Genomic DNA, 16,718 nt, shown 5'->3' on the forward strand with positions numbered 1-16,718 from the left:
CCAGCACATTTATCAGAATCATAACGGGGACATGCAGGGAATGATGAAAAAGAGAGAAAGTTGGGGAGAGACGGGGAGTTATTAATTTGATGTGCATCCGAATGATTGCCCTGGTCTGTTATTTAGAAAAAATATCATTATGGAAACATGTCTGCGACCTTCCAGATCTGTCGGTGGGAATGGGATCTGACAAGGCCTTGTAGTTTTCAGTTTTATCTCACAATTAGGGATAGACGCTGTTTTGTTGACGGAAAAGGGGAGCTCTGAAAATGAAGAGTTTCATGTTGGTAAATTAGCTTTTAATGTTTAAAGAAATTAGGAAAGATATTGGTGTGTTATTTCACTATTTAATCTTGGCATGGGGTTGTTCAGTGACAGACATGTATTTGTTTAAAATCTATCACTTGATGGTTTCGTTTCAGAGAGACAAATAATCATGTTTTTTGCTAAATGCTGTACTGTATACAGTGGGGAAAAAAAGTATTTAGTCAGCCACCAATTGTGCAAGTTCTCCCACTTAAAAAGATGAGAGAGGCCTGTAATATTCATCATAGGTACACGTCAACTATGACAGAAAAAATGAGAAAAATAAATCCAGAAAATCACATTGTAGGATTTTTAATGAATTTATTTGCAAATTATGGTGGAAAATAAGTATTTGGTCAATAACAAAAGTTTCTCAATACTTTGTTATATACCCTTTGTTGGCAATGACACAGGTCAAACGTTTTCTGTAAGTCTTCACAAGGTTTTCACACACTGTTGCTGGTATTTTGGCCCATTCTTTCATGCAGATCTCCTCTAGAGCAGTGATGTTTTGGGGCTGTCGCTGGGCAACACGGACTTTCAACTCCCTCCAAAGATTTTCTATGGGGTTGAGATCTGGAGACTGGCTAGGCCACTCCAGGACCTTGAAATGCTTCTTACGAAGCCACTCCTTCGTTGCCCAGGCGGTGTATTTGGGATCATTGTCATGCTGAAAGACCCAGCCACGTTTCATCTTCAATGCCCTTGTTGATGGAAGGAGGTTTTCACTCAAAATCTCACAAAACATGGCCCCATTCATTCTTTCCTTTACACGGATCAGTCGTCCTGGTCCCTTTGCAGAAAAACAGCCCCAAAGCATGATGTTTCCACCCCAAATGCTTCACAGTAGGTATGGTGTTCTTTGGATGGAACTCAGCATTCTTTGTCCTCCAAACACGACGAGTTGAGTTTTTTAAACCAAAAAGTTATATTTTGGTTTCATCTGACCATATGACATTCTCCCAATCCTCTTCTGGATCATCCAAATGCACTCTAGCAAACTTCAGACGGGCCTGGACATGTACTGGCTTAAGCAGGGGGACACGTCTGCCACTGCAGGATTTGAGTCCCTGGCGGCGTAGTGTGTTACTGATGGTAGGCTTTGTTACTTTGGTCCCAGCTCTCTGCCGGTCATTCACTAGGTCCCCCCGTGTGGTTCTGGGATTTTTGCTCACCGTTCTTGTGATCATTTTGACCCCACGGGGTGAGATCTTGCGTGGAGCCCCAGATCGAGGGAGATTATCAGTGGTCTTGTATGTCTTCCATTTCCTAATAATTGCTCCCACAGTTGATTTCTTCAAACCAAGCTGCTTACCTATTGCAGATTCAGTCTTCCCAGCCTGGTGCAGGTCTACAATTCTGTTTCTGGTGTCCTTTGACAGCTCTTTGGTCTTGGCCATAGTGGAGTTTGGAGTGTGACTGTTTGAGGTTGTGCAGGTGTCTTTTATACTGATAACAAGTTCAAACAGGTGCCATTAATACAGGTAACGAGTGGAGGACAGAGGAGCCTCTTAAAGAAGAAGTTACAGGTCTGTGAGAGCCAGAAATCTTGCTTGTTTGTAGGTGACCAAATACTTATTTTCCACCATAATTTGCAAATAAATTCATAAAAAATCCTACAATGTGATTTTCTGGATTTTTTTTCCTCATTTTGTCTGTCATAGTTGACGTGTACCTATGATGAAAATTACAGGCCTCTCTCATCTTTTTAAGTGGGAGAACTTGCACAATTGGTGGCTGACTAAATACTTTTTTTCCCCACTGTATCCACCTCACTCTCAGATAAATAAGTAGTACTGATAGGTTTAACACAGCCATATGTAACAAATAACTAAATTGTTTATAAATGACTGTACAAATGATACATACAATATTTAAAACATGTTTTTAAAAACATTATTCAAAACATTAATATGAGATCTGTATGTAAAACATTTATATTTTACATTTTAGAAATTTAGAATATGCTCTTATCCAGAGTGACTTAGAGTAAGTGCATTCATCATAAGATAGCTAGGTGAGAAAACCACACATCACAGTCAAATATACAGGATACAAACATTCCATTCCAGCTAAACAATGGATATATAGTGTTTTGCGAAAAACACATTTTCATACGCATCTAAATTCTATGGATAAAAAAACTGTAATATTTTACACACACATGAAGGTACACGTAAGCAATCATTTATAATGAAAAAACACAAATGTGAAACATTTTGGGATATAGCATTTTGGAAAAGAAACTCTTCATATAATGTCTCAGGAATAATGTACCTTTTCAGAAATTGTAAAATGTTTCTCTCAATCGCATGTCTCTCATTAATCCTTTGTTTATCCCCTTGTGAGGGAGGCCATTTCAGGACAAGGGTGCATGCGTGCGAGAGAGCGAGTGAGTGTGTGTGTGTCCTTCGTGCGTGTGTGCCTGTGTGCGTGCATGAGTTCCTGAAGATGGAACTTCCAGTTGGCGTATCTGGGCCTTCGTCCAGTTAATTAAGGTTCCTCTTTGCAACACTAGTGTCCTCCATTGCAATGAGATGGCAAACCTCAACTTCATCTGACATAACGTCATCATGAGACTGGAGATGTTGGGAAAAAGAGTTCTCATCCCTGTGGATTATTTCCCATCTATATGTTTGTTGTTGCCTGTCGCTTATTTCTCTTCTTCTTTTTCCTTCTCCTCCTCCTCTTTTCACCTAATGTTCCCACCTCCACCTCCTCCTTTTCCATCTCTTCCACCTCCTTTCATCTCCCTTTCCCTCTTCCTTTTCATCTTACCCTTCATCCTTCCCCCCACCCCTCCTCCTCCTCCTCTCCTCTTCCTCTGTAGTTGCAATGCTGGAGCGGGAGGCTCTGTTTGAGTTCAGCTTCCCTCCGACCTGGGTGAAAGAAGGGGACAACCTGACCGTGCAGTGTGCCTTCTCCTCGGCCCTGCTGCCCTTCCAACAGGACGTGGCCTGGTTCAAAGATGGTGAGTGGAAGTGTTTATTAGCTTGTTCCCAGATCTGTTTGTGCAGTCTTGTCAACTCCTATCGACAATGACCATAGGAATTGGCAAGACAGTACAAACAGCTCTAGGACCAGGCTAGTTTGAATCCTTCCCCAATGTCAACTAGTATTGGCATTGTTGGCTGTGTCGTCTGAACTGTTGAGAAAGCACGCAAGCCATCCCTGTGGAATACCTTCCTAATATTGAGTTGCACCCCCTTTCACCCTCAGAACACCCTCAATTTGTCGGAGAATGGACTCTACCAGGTGTCGAAAGCGTTCGACAGGGATGCTGGCCCATGTTGACTCCAATGCTTCCCACAGTTGTGTCAAGATGTCCTTTGGGTGGTGGACCATTCTTGCTACACATGGGAAACTGTTGAGCATGAAAAACCCAGCAGCGTTGCAGTTCTTGACACACTCAAATCGGTGCGCCTGGCAACTACTACCATATCCCATTCAAAGGCACTAAAATATTTTGTGTTGCCCATTCACTATCTGAATGGCACACACAATCCATGTCTCAGTTGTCTCAAGATTTAAAAATCTTTCTTTAACCTGTCTTCTCCCCTTCATCTACATTGATTGGAGTGGATTTAACAAATGACATCAATAAGGGATCATAGCTTTCACCTGGATTTACCTGGTCAGTCTATGTCATGGAAAGAGAAGGAGTTCCTAATGTTTTGTAAACTCAGTGTAAATTCAGGTTATATGATACTGTCTCAGCTAAGATTAATAAAAATGAGAAAACTAGTCAGGTGTTTTATTGCGACCATCATCATCCTCCTGTTAGGGTGTCAAGTTCATCTCCAAAATACATTCCTCACTGGGCAGAGACATCAATTCAACGTCTATTCCACGTTGGTTCAACAGAAATGACGTGGAAACAACATTGATTCAACAAGTGTGTGCCCAGTGGGCTGTTGTTTGCTGCCTCAGCTTCTTTGTATTATTCTGATACACATCACTTGCTAGAGGGTGCTGGGCCCAAGACAACTTGTATAACCCGCACACACAAATGTTCCACCATATAACTAAACCAGGCTAGTACTGTAAGTGCACAACATTTTGATCCAAGAGTGGATCTTTGTTAGCATCTACAGTGAGGGAAAAAAGTATTTGATCCCCTGCTGATTTTGTTCGTTTGTCCACTGACAAAGACATGATCAGTCTATAATGTTAATGGTAGGTTTATTTGAACAGTGAGGGACAGAATAACAACAAAAAAATCCAGAAAAACGCATGTCAAGAATGTTATCAATTGATTTGCATTTTAATGAGGGAAATAAGTATTTTACCCCTCTGCAAAACATGACTTAGTACTTGGTGGCAAAACCCTTGTTGGCAATCACAGAGGTCAGACGTTTCTTGTATTTGGCCACCAGGTATGCACACATCTCAGGAGGGATTTTGTCCCACTCCTCTTTGCAGATCTTCTCCAAGTCATTAAGGTTTCGAGCCTGACGTTTGGCAACTCGAACCTTCAGCTCCCTCCACAGATTTTCTATGGGATTATGGTCTGGAGACTGGCTAGGCCACTCCAGGACCTTAATGTGCCTCTTCTTGAGCCACTCCTTTGTTGCCTTGGCCGTGTGTTTTGGGTCATTGTCATGCTGGAATACCCATCCACGACCCATTTTCAATGCCCTGGCTGAGGGAAGGAGGTTCTCACCCAAGATTTGACGGTACATGGCCCCGTCCATCGTCCCTTTGATGCAGTGAAGTTGTCCTGTCCCCTTAGCAGAAAAACACCCCCAAAGCATAATGTTTCCACCTCCATGTTTGACGGTGGGGATGGTGTTTTTGGGGTCATAGGCAGCATTCCTCCTCCTCCAAACACGGCGAGTTGAGTTGATGCCAAAGAGCTCGATTTTGGTCTCATCTGACCACAACACTTTCACCCAGTTCTCCTCTGAATCATTCAGATGTTCATTGGCAAACTTCAGACGGCCCTGTATATGTGCTTTCTTGAGCAGGGGGACCTTGCGGGCGCTGCAGGATTTCAGTCCTTCACGGCGTAGTGTGTTACCAATTGTTTTCTTGGTGACTATGGTCCCAGCTGCCTTGATATCATTGACAAGATCCTCCCGTGTTGTTATGGGCTGATTCCTCACCGTTCTCATGATCATTGCAACTCCACGAGGTGAGATCTTGCATGGAGCCCCAGGCCGAGGGAGATTGACAGTTATTTTGTTATTTTGTTTCTTCCATTTGCGAATAATCGCACCAACTGTTGTCACCTTCTCACCAAGCTGCTTGGCGATGGTCTTGTAGCCCATTCCAGCCTTGTGTAGGTCTACAATCTTGTTCTTTGTCAGTGGGCAAACGTACAAAATCAGCAGGGGATCAAATACTTTTTTCCCTCACTGTATCTCACTGAATATCTCTCCATCTCCCTTCCACAGGAGTCAAACTGTGCCAGTCCAGCAGGGTGGAGCTTCAGACTGCCCTTCGCTCCTCCTCCCTCACCCTGAAGGGCGTGCACAAGGAGCAGGAGGGCATGTACATGGTTCGTCTGCGTACCTGGGAGGGGGTCAAAGAGCATAAAGCTTACATTTTTGTCAGAGGTAGGTTCTGGGATGTTTCGTGTGTATTTGTGGGTCTGGTGTGAGATGGCATGTTCCCTATAACATTCAAAATGGAAACTCTGAGTTTAGAGTATTCATAGTTTTGCTGGTGAAAATGTGGCCACCATACCTTTGCTGGCAGCGGTGGGATTTCAGTGCCAGCAGGGGCACTATACAAACATTAAGGCAATAATAAGAAACCATAATGGCAAGAGCAAGGCAGCTGCCAGCTGACCTGTTATGATCTTCAAGCAACTAGCCAACACTACAATACAAGTAGCTTCTTCCTAAAGTTGCCTTGAGGCCTTGAGATAAGTCTGGGTCCCACAGGTGTCTGTGGTTGAGCTTAGCAGTAGTGCATTTGGAAACAAATCTAACAACTTCACAGTCACGTCCACTGAATGTTTCATGACTCCAGTCCCCCACACCTCTCCACCGCCTTATCCCTCCTCTCTCCCTCATCCCCACCACTGCAAACTCCCGGCCAGAGTAAAACCTCAATGTCACTAACAACCATTTCACTGCATTGTATTTTCTGTCTTATTAAATAATCTTCTGCCTTAACTCCTGCTAGAGTTAGAGTCATTAAGGAGTCTGGCTAACTCTGAGGCATTACAAATGGGAGGTAAGAGAGAAGAGACAGGGGCCGTGTTTGGTTTAGCCTTATAGCTTATCAGAGAGAGGGAGGGAAGGAGAGAGAGAGAGAGAGAGAGAGAGAGAGAGAGAGAGAGAGAGAGAGAGAGAGAGAGAGAGAGAGGGAGAGAGAGAGAGAGAGAGAGAGAGAGAGAGAGAGAGAGAGAGAGAGAGAGAGAGAGAGAGAGAGAGAGAGAGAGAGAGAGAGAGAGAGAGAGAGAGAGAGAGAGAGAGAGAGAGATTACAGCGATCCACAAAGAATTCGAAAACAAACCCAATTTTGATAAACTCCCTTATCTACTGGGTGAAAAACCACAGTGTGCCATCACAGCTGCAAGATTTGTGACCTGTTGCCACAAGAAAAGGGCAACCAGTGAACAAACACCATTGTAAATACAACCCATATTTATGTTTATTTATTTTCCCATTTGTACTTTAACTATTTGCACATTGTTACAACACTGTATATATACATAATATGACATTTGAAATGTCTTTATTCTTTTGAAACTTCTGAGTGTAATGTTTACTGTTAATATTTATTGTTTATTTCACTTTTGTTTACTATCTACTTCACTTGCTTTGGCAATGTTAACACACGTTTCCCATGCCAATAAAGCCCTTAAATTGAATTGAATTGAATTGAGAGAGAGAGAGAGAGAGAGAGAGAGAGAGAGAGAGAAAACGCCACATGTAGGGACCTCTTCACCGCTGTGTACAGCCAAGTAAAATTACAGACTGAGGGTGTCTACTAGTTCAACATGGTGCATATCAGCTGACATAACTACAACGTTTATGTCACTATTTTGAGACTCTAGAATATGTCAAAATAGTGACATAAACATCGTAGTTATGTCAGCTTATATGCACCTGTGCTGATGTATTAGCTAGTTATCTGTGTTAGAGCCATAACATAATATTTGGTGACATATAACTACAATGGTTAGATGTCAAACATTCTGACATTTAATGAGAGACATTTGACCGCAAGGACATTTATGAACAGTCATACTGACACCTAGGCAATTGGTCATGACTCATTGGCCTTAAAGCTGAGATCCGCGAAAGGTGAAACAGCTCCACTGGTCGCCCAAGGCGCATTTGTTATTGTTTTCTTTAACAAACGGAAGAGATTAGCATCCAGCGTCGTGATTAAAAAAATCGTAGTACATACTCTGCTGTTCTATGGCGCATGCAATGATGTGCAATGATGTCAGAGAAGAAAAAAAAACAGTGTTCGTTGTTTGAAGTAACGTCTTTTGTTGTTGTAATATCGCAAATGGACGTGGCAGTTTCACCTCAACGGATTTCAACTTTAATTTCTCACACTTGCAGCATAAACTGTAAGAAAGTTGGAAAGATATTTTGCCTGACATTTCTCTACTCTTTTGTTGGTGCAAAAGCAACAGTCCCTCAAGCCTTAGAGAATAGAAAACGGGTCTAAGACATGTCACATCTTATCTCTTTAATCCTCTTAACATAATTCCCTCATTCCTTCTCTCACTCCTATCTCTCTTTCTCTGTCTCTCTCTATCTCTCTCTGTCTGTCTGTCTGTCTCACTCTCGCTCTCTTTTTTCTGTCTCTGTTTATTGCTCTTCTTTATAACTAATGGAGATTTGATGACCTGTTAATCTTACCTCCAGACAATGCATCACCCTTCCCTGGCCTTGCATTCACATGGCTGCTCCAGACAGACTTCGTGGGAGGGTTTAATTGAACTTCTGTGGAGTACATTACCTTGATTGCTTTTAATCCTCCCTCTCTCCCTTTCCCCCTCTCGCCCCCTCTAATTTGTACACCTTCTCGCCCTCACTTTCTCTGTCTCTCTCTTTCTCCCTTTGTCCGTCCCTCTTTCCCTCTGCGTTTCTCTCCATATCCCTGTCACCCTCTCTTTCTTTCCATGTCCTCCCTCTCCACCCTTTCTCCCTCCCCCTCCCCCTCGCCTTCTCCCTCCCTCCCCCTCCCTCTTCTCTTCTCTCCCGCCTTCCCCATTCCCTCGCCCTACTCAGATGCGTCTGCAGTAGTGTCTGGTGGTCCAGGCTCTCCTCTGGCCCTGAAGGTTTCTGATGTACAAAAGGACTATGTCTTCCTCACCTGGGAGCCCCCCAGTGCTGATGGAGCCTACCAAGTGGAGGGTTACTTTGTGGAGAGGTGCTTTTCAACTGTAACACCAGTGTTTCACTAGTGTATACACCCTTATGTTTTGCTAGGGAAATTGTGTTTCCAATGTTAGGGCTGACAGTGAGGACAGAATCAACAACCACTGCATAATCAAAACAATTGCTTTGTGAGAAGGTGTTAAAGTTCACAGTTAGCCATTGTTATGTAAATGAAATCTGAAAAGTACCAGTGGCCTGGCTTTGGCCCCAAGTGAGAGCAGGTCCACTAGAGCCATGGCCCAGTGAGAGATGGGTGCCGGCCCACGTAGATGGAAACAGAAAAGTCTGAGCTTTTTGGGTAAAACACTGGGGTAAATCCAGTGTGGAAATGCTCCATTAAGAGGGGCCTTTAGGGCTTTGTATGGATACCGTTACCAAGGACATACTGTAGGTTGAGGACTCGGATAACCTTTTCACACTACTGAGCAAAGCTGGCCTGCTTACATGAAAAGAAAACATCCAGGCCAAAACAGTATGGTTTGCATTGGCACAATAGTGTGAAACATACGCTCTCAATATATCACGGATAATGAATAGATCAAATCAAATCAAATTGTATTGGTCACATGCGCCGAATACAACAGTGAAATGCTTACTTACAGCCCTTGACCAACAGTGCATTTATTTTTAACAAAGAAAGTAAAAATAAAACAACAACAAAAAAAGTGTTGAGAAAAAAAGAGCAGAAGTAAAATAAAATAACAGTAGGGAGGCTATATATACAGGGGGGTACCGGTGCAGAGTCAATGTGCGGGGGCACCGGCTAGTTGAGGTAGTTGAAGTAATATGTACATGTGGGTAGAGTTAAAGTGACTATGCATAAATAATTAACAGAGTAGCAGCAGCGTAAAAAGGATGGGGTGGGGGGGCAGTGCAAATAGTCCGGGTAGCCATGATTAGCTGTTCAGGAGTCTTATGGCTTGGGGTAGAAGCTGTTGAGAAGTCTTTTGGACCTAGACTTGGCACTCCGGTACTGCTTGCCGTGCGGTAGCAGAGAGAACAGTCTATGACTAGGGTGGCTGGAGTCTTTGACAATTTTGAGGGCCTTCCTCTGACACCGCCTGGTATAGAGGTCCTGGATGGCAGGGAAGCTTGGCCCCAGTGATGTACTGGGCCGTACGCACTACCCTCTGTAGTGCCTTGCGGTCGGAGGCCAAGCAGTTGCCATACCAGGCGGTGATGCAACCAGTCAGGATGCTCTCGATGGTGCAGCTGTATAATTTTTTGAGGATCTGAGGACCCATGCCAAATCTTTTCAGTCTCCTGAGGGGGAATAGGCTTTGTCGTGCCCTCTTCACGACTGTCTTGGTGTGTTTGGACCATGATAGTTCGTTGGTGATGTGGACACCAAGGAACTTGAAGCTCTCAACCTGTTCCACTACAGCCCCGTCGATGAGAATGGGGGCGTGCTCAGTCCTCTTTTTTTTCCTGTAGTCCACGATCATCTCCTTTGTCTTGGTCACGTTGAGGGAGAGGTTGTTGTCCTGGCACCACACGGCCAGGTCTCTGACCTCCTCCCTATAGGCTGTCTCATCATTGTCGGTGATCAGGCCTACCACTGTTGTGTCGTCGGCAAACTTAATGATGGTGTTGGAGTCGTGCCTGGCCATGCAGTCATGGGTGAACAGAGAGTACAGGAGGGGACTGAGCACGCACCCCTGAGGGGCCCCCGTGTTGAGGATCAGTGTGGCAGATGTGTTGTTACCTACCCTTACCACCTGGGGGCGGCCCGTCAGGAAGTCCAGGATCCAGTTGCAGAGGGAGGTGTTTAGTCCCAGGATCCTTAGCTTAGTGATGAGCTTAGAGGACACTATGGTGTTGAATGCTGAGCTGTAGTCAATGAATAGCATTCTCACGTAGGTGTTCCTCTTGTCCAGGTGGGAAAGGGCAGTGTGGAGTGCAATAGAGATTGCATCATCTGTGGATCTGTTGGGGCGGTATGCAAATTGGAGTGGGTCTAGGGTTTCTGGGATAATGCTGTAGATGTGAGCCATGACCAGCCTTTCAAAGCACTTCATGGCTACAGACGTCAGTGCTACGGGTCGGTAGTCATTTAGGCAGGTTATCTTAGAGTCCTTGGGCACAGGGACTATGGTGGTCTGCTTGAAACATGTTGGTATTACAGACTCAGTCAGGGACATGTTGAAAATGTCAGTGAAGACACTTGCCAGTTGGTCAGCACATGCTCGGAGTACACGTCCTGGTAATCCGTCTGGCCCTGCGGCCTTGTGAATGTTGACCTGCTTAAAAGTCTTACTCACATCGGCTACGGAGAGCGTGATCACATAGTCATCCGGAACAGCTGGTGCTCTCATGCATGCTTCAGTGTTGCTTGCCTCGAAGCGAGCATATAAGTGGTTTAGCTCGTCTGGTAGGCTTGTGTCACTGGGCAGCTCGCGGCTGTGCTTCCCTTTGTAGTCTGTAATAGTTTTCAAGCCCTGCCACATCCGACGAGCGTCAGAGCCAGTACGATTCAATCTTAGTCCTGTATTGACTCTTTGCCTGTTTGATGGTTCGTCGGAGGGCATAGCGGGATTTCTTATAAGCGTCCGGGTTAGAGTCCCGTTCCTTGAAAGCGGCAGCTCTACCCTTTAGCTCAGTGCGGATGTTTCCTGTAATCCATGGCTTCTGGTTGGGGTACGTACGGTCACTGTGGGGACGACATCATCGATGCACTTATTGATGAAGCCAGTGACTGATGTGGTGTACTCCTCAATGCAGTCTGAAGAATCCCGGAACATGTTCCAGTCTGTGCTAGCAAAACAGTCCTGTAGCTTACCATCTGCGTCATCTGACCACTTTTTTATTAACCGAGTCACTGGTGCTTCCTGCTTTAGTTTTTGCTTATAAGCAGGAATCAGGAGGATAGAGTTATGGTCAGATTTGCCAAATGGAGGGCGAGGGAGAGCTTTGTATGCGTCTCTGTGTGTGGAGTAATGGTGGTCTAGAGTTTTTTTTTCCTCTGGTTGCACATTTAACATGCTGGTAGAAATTAGGTAGAACGGATTTAAGTTTCCCTGCATTAAAGTCCCCGGCCACTAGGAGCGCTGCATCTGGATGAGCGTTTTCCTGTTGATTTATGGCCTTGTACAACTCATTCAGTGCAATCTTAATGCCAGAATTGGTTTGTGGTGGTAAATAGACAGCTATGGAAAATATAGATGAAAACTCTCTTGGTAAATAGTGTGGTCTACAGCTTATCATAAGATACTCTACCTCAGGCGAGCAAAGCCTCGAGATTTCCTTAGTATTTGATTTTGTGCACCAGCTGTTGTTTACAAATATACACAGACCGCCACCCCTTGTCTTACCGGAGTCAGCCGTTCTATCCTGCCGATGTAGCGTATAGCCCGCTAGCTGTATGTTATCCATGTCGGTCGTTCAGCCACGACTCGGGTGAAACATAAGATATTACCGTTTTAATGTCCCGTTGGTAGGATAACCGTAATCTTAGGTCATCCAATTTGTTATCCAATGATTGAAGATTGGCTAATAGGATTGATGGAAGAGGCAGTTTACTCGCTCGCCGTCGGATCCTTACAAGGCACCCCGATCTACGTCCACGATATCTCTGTCTCTTCCTCACGCGAATGACGGGGATTTGGGCCTTGTCGGGTGTCTGTATGATATCCTTCGCGGCCGCCTCGTTGAAGAAAAAATCTTCGTCCAATACGAGGTGAGTAATCGCTGTCCTGATATCCAGAAGCTCTTTTTGGTTATAAGAGACGATGGCAGAAACATTATGTACAAAATAAATTACAAATAACGCGGAAAAACACACATAATAGTACAGTTGGTTAGAGGGCTGTAAAACGGCAGCCATCTTCTCCGGCGCTGTTACTACTCAGGTGAACGTTCAATCTAAACGATAAGAGTTATCTTAGATAAAAGTTATCGTTGTTTACTCCATATCAACAACACACAGCAATAAACTTACTCTGCTGTGTCTGAGGAAATTGAAACGGGCAGATAAAACCCCAGCCAACTTTGATGTAATATCCATTTGGCAAAGCCCAAAGAAGATGGATGATATGCATGATAATAATTAAACATGGAACACAGTGTTAACAGCATCAAAGCCCTCTCATATTTAACAGGTGCTCACTAATCACTGAAGCTGATCGATGCGCGTACGTGCGCGCTCGTGTGTGTGTGTGTGTATGCATACTTTCATCATACTTAAACATCTTCTCTATTAAGCATGCAGAGGGCACATTAAAGACTAATGTTAGGTCTCTCTCTGATGTATTATATTATATAGAGTATATACAGTATATATATATGTATATATACAGTACCAGTCAAAAGTTTGGACACACCTACTCATTCCAGGGTTTTTCTTTATATTTGCTATTTTCTACATTGTAGAATAATAGTGAAGACATCAAAACTATGAAATAACACATATGGAATCATGTAGTAACTAAAAAAGGGTTAAACAAATCAAAATATATTTTATATTTGAGATTCTTCAAAGTAGCCACCCTTTGCCTTGATGACAGCTTTGCACACTCTTGGCATTCTCTCAACCAGCTTCTTCATGAGGTACTCACCTGGAATGCATTTCAATTAACAGGTGTGCCTTGTTAAAACTTAATTTGTGGAATTTATTTCCTTCTTAATGCGATTGAGCCAATCAGTTGTGTTGTGACAATGTAGGGGTGGTATACAGAAGATAGCCCTATGTGGTAAAAGAACAAGTCCATATTATGGCAAGAACAGCTCAAATAAGCAAAGAGAAACGACAGTCCATCCTTACTTTAAGACATGAAGGTCAGTCAATACGGAACATTTCAAGAACTTTTAAAGTTTCTTCAAGTGCAGTCGCAAGAACCATCAAGCGCTATGATGAAACTGTCTCTCATGAGGACCGCCACAGGAAAGGAAGACCCAGAGTTACCTCTGCTGCAGAGGATAAGTTCATTAGAGTTAACTGAGATTGCAGCCCAAATAAATGCTTCACAGAGTTCAAGTAACAGACACATCTCAACATCAACTGTTCAGAGGAGACTGTGTGAATCAGGCCTTCATGGTCGAATTGCTGCAAAGAAACCACTACTAAAGGACACCAATAAGAAGAAGAGACTTGCTTGGACCAAGAAACACGAGCAATGGACATTAGACCGGTGGAAATCTGTCCTTTGGTCTGATGAGTCCAAATTTGAGATTTTTGGTTCCAACCGCCGTGTCTTTGCGATACGCAGAGTAGGTGAACGGATGATCTCTGCATGTGTGGTTCCCACCCTGAAGCATGGAGGAGGAGGTGTGATGGTGTGGGGGTGATTTTGTGGTGACACTGTCTGTGATTTATTTAGAATTCAAGACATACTTAACCAGCATGGCTACCACAGCATTCTGCAGTGATACGCCATCCCATCTAGTTTGCGCTTAGTGGGATTATCATTTATTTTTCAACAGGACAATGACCCAACACACCTCCAGGCTGTGTAAGGGCTAGTTGACCAAGCAGGGTGATGGAGTGCTGCATCAGATGACCTGGCCTCTACAATCACCCGACCTCAACCCAATTGAGATGGTTTGGGATGAGTTGGACCGCAGAGTGAAGGAAAAACAGCCAACAAGTGCTCAGCATATGTGGGAACTCCTTCAAGACTGTTGGAAAAGCATTCCAGGTGAAGCTGGTTGAGAGAATGCCAAGAGTGTGCAAAGCTGTCATCAAGGCAAAGGGTGGCTACTTTGAAGAATCTCAAATATAAAATATATTTTGATTTGTTTAACACTTATTTGGTTACTACATGAGTCCATATGTGTTATTTCATAGTTTTGATGTCTTCACTATTATTCTACAATTTAGAAAATTGTACAAATAAAGGAAAAAACCCTTGAATGAGTAAGTTTGTCCAAACTTTTGACTGGTACTGTATATATATATATATTATATGCATCAGAGAGACCTAACCTTCCAGTCGCCTAGCAACACATACACAGCTTAATTTTCTCTTATGCTATTTGCTTTCTTTGTTTGCTTTTCCAGGTGGCATTGCTTCATGATCCGTATTGATTTATTGGCATTCGACAGCTGCTTTTCTTCTTCACACTTTCTTATAAATGAGTTGTGAGACTTGTTATTTTGAGATTATGTATTTGGGTTGAAACATGATGGTCCTTTGTTGGCTGAAATCTGTTTTTCTTTTATGCAATCAAAAATGTTTACAACTGTATTTCATAATGACAAAATTGTGTTTCATGGAGATATAACACAACTAGGGAAAGTTGCAGAGTGCTAAAAACTATTTTGTAAGTCACAAAGTTCTGAATTAGATTTTTTGAAATCTCTGACCTTCTCCTATCCCTTCTCATATGGTCTCTTTCTCTCTCTCTCTCGCTATCCCTTGCTCTCTTTCACTCTCTCTCTCTCCCTCTTCCTAGGTGTGACATTGGTAGTGGGCAGTGGGTGCGTTGTAATGACACCATTCAGAAGGCATGTCACTACCCGGTGAGGGGTCTGAGTGACAGCACCATCTACCAGTTCAGGGTGTGTGCCGTCAACCAGGCAGGTGTAGGACGCCCCTCTAAGGCTACCGAGCCTGTCATCACCACCGACCCTTTAGAACACACCAGAACTATGGGTAATCTGCACACTCAGATCTACACACCGAACACACTCTGGGTAGAGGTCATTACATAGAGAGAGACATAACATTGGCTAAATAGAACACATACAGTATGTATAGTGTGTGTGTGTGTGTGTGTCTGTGTTTCTGTCTGTGTGTGTGTGTGTGTATGTGCTAAGTTCATGCACAAGAACATACAGTATGTGTGCGTGTGTGAGTACGTGCGTCCATGTGTGCGCTGTGGGTGGGGGCTATGAGAGAGTGAGAGGAGCGGAGAGGACAGATGGGTGCGCTGGTCAGATGCTGTGGATCATTAGGCACAGATGAAGGACGGCCAGAAGGTTGTCTTTCCTCTGACTGTTTCCCCCATCTCTCTCTCTACCTCTCTCTCTTCTGAGCCCTAGCATGCTGGCATTGTATGGACGGTTTCTTCCATGTTATCTACTCATTGTGCTATCATGCATTTCATTTCTTTATTTTTCTCTCTCTTTTTCTTCTCAATCAGTTATCAAGGTGGACAGAGGTAGAGAGATCACCATCACCAAAGACCAGCTGGAAAGTGAGAAAGCACATATATCATCATTGTAGTACTATTACTAATAGTGTTTGTAGCTATGGTACTACAGCATTTTCAATGGTATTCCCAAGCGACTTACCCTAGACCGAATAGTTACGATACAGTATCACTGCATATTAAACACATGTTCTGCAATTCTATACAGGTTGACATCACTTATCATTCCTCTCTTGAGGGATATTATGTTTTGTGGGGGGTATTTTGAAAACACAGTAGAAGTGGAAGTGGAAAGTGATTTTCCTTGTTTTGTTTTGGTAAAACCTAATTTTTTTGGGGGGGAAAACAGCTAACTTCAACACATTTTGCCACGGGGCAGAAAGAAAATGTTGCAGTTTAAAATTGTTAAATTTTTCTACTTCATATTCATCATCTCCAGCACCAATCTAAACATATGTGAAAATTGCGTGTTTCTATGTTTTGTAGTAAAAAATATAGAGAAAGATAAGTGTTTCCAATGAAAGGCAATGCCTACTAACAATTGGTCAAAATCACACGATGCACACCGGTGTCATTTGAAACACGTATCTTTTTTTCTATAAAACCCCCCGTGGCAATTTCGCCGATGGTATTTAGTATAACAACGTCATGTTTCTTCATATCTTTCATCATGTAATAGCGTTGTGGAGGCAATGTACTTTGCTAGGTGGACTATTCTCTATGGTGTCCTAGTAAATGCACATTATAGCCCAGGGTGACATGCCCCTGATGTACCTCAAAGAGAGAGGAGGAGGCAAACACCATGGAAACACCAGGGAATGGTGAACTATTATGATGAGAAAAAGGTACTATCTCAGCCTCATAGACTGCCATACTCTATTTTTCAAGGCACCCTGGTACAGCTTTAGGTTTCAATGAATCAATAACTGTGTGTGTGTGTGTGTGTGTGTGTCATGACACAGTCTGTGCATT

General features: G+C 43.5%; 1 protein-coding gene across 3 annotated transcripts in view; it reads left to right on the forward strand.

The window, feature by feature from the left end:
* LOC121557719 (myomesin-3) overlaps positions 1 to 16,718 on the forward strand; it is a 69,770-nt gene that overhangs the window by 27,500 nt on the left and 25,552 nt on the right. For all 3 annotated transcript variants that reach the window (XR_005998380.2, XM_041871205.2, XM_041871206.2), the window contains 5 exons: positions 3,137 to 3,277; positions 5,703 to 5,864; positions 8,508 to 8,649; positions 15,048 to 15,247; positions 15,738 to 15,791. Coding sequence is in view for 2 of the 3 variants with exons in the window: in XM_041871205.2 (XP_041727139.2) it covers positions 3,137 to 3,277; positions 5,703 to 5,864; positions 8,508 to 8,649; positions 15,048 to 15,247; positions 15,738 to 15,791 (699 nt within the window). In the remaining variant the exon portion in view is untranslated. The remainder of the gene's footprint in view (positions 1 to 3,136; positions 3,278 to 5,702; positions 5,865 to 8,507; positions 8,650 to 15,047; positions 15,248 to 15,737; positions 15,792 to 16,718) is intronic.

The sequence above is a fragment of the Coregonus clupeaformis genome, unplaced genomic scaffold (genome assembly GCF_020615455.1).
Source record: "Coregonus clupeaformis isolate EN_2021a unplaced genomic scaffold, ASM2061545v1 scaf0130, whole genome shotgun sequence".
In the NCBI taxonomy this organism is placed as follows: Eukaryota; Metazoa; Chordata; class Actinopteri; order Salmoniformes; family Salmonidae; genus Coregonus; species Coregonus clupeaformis.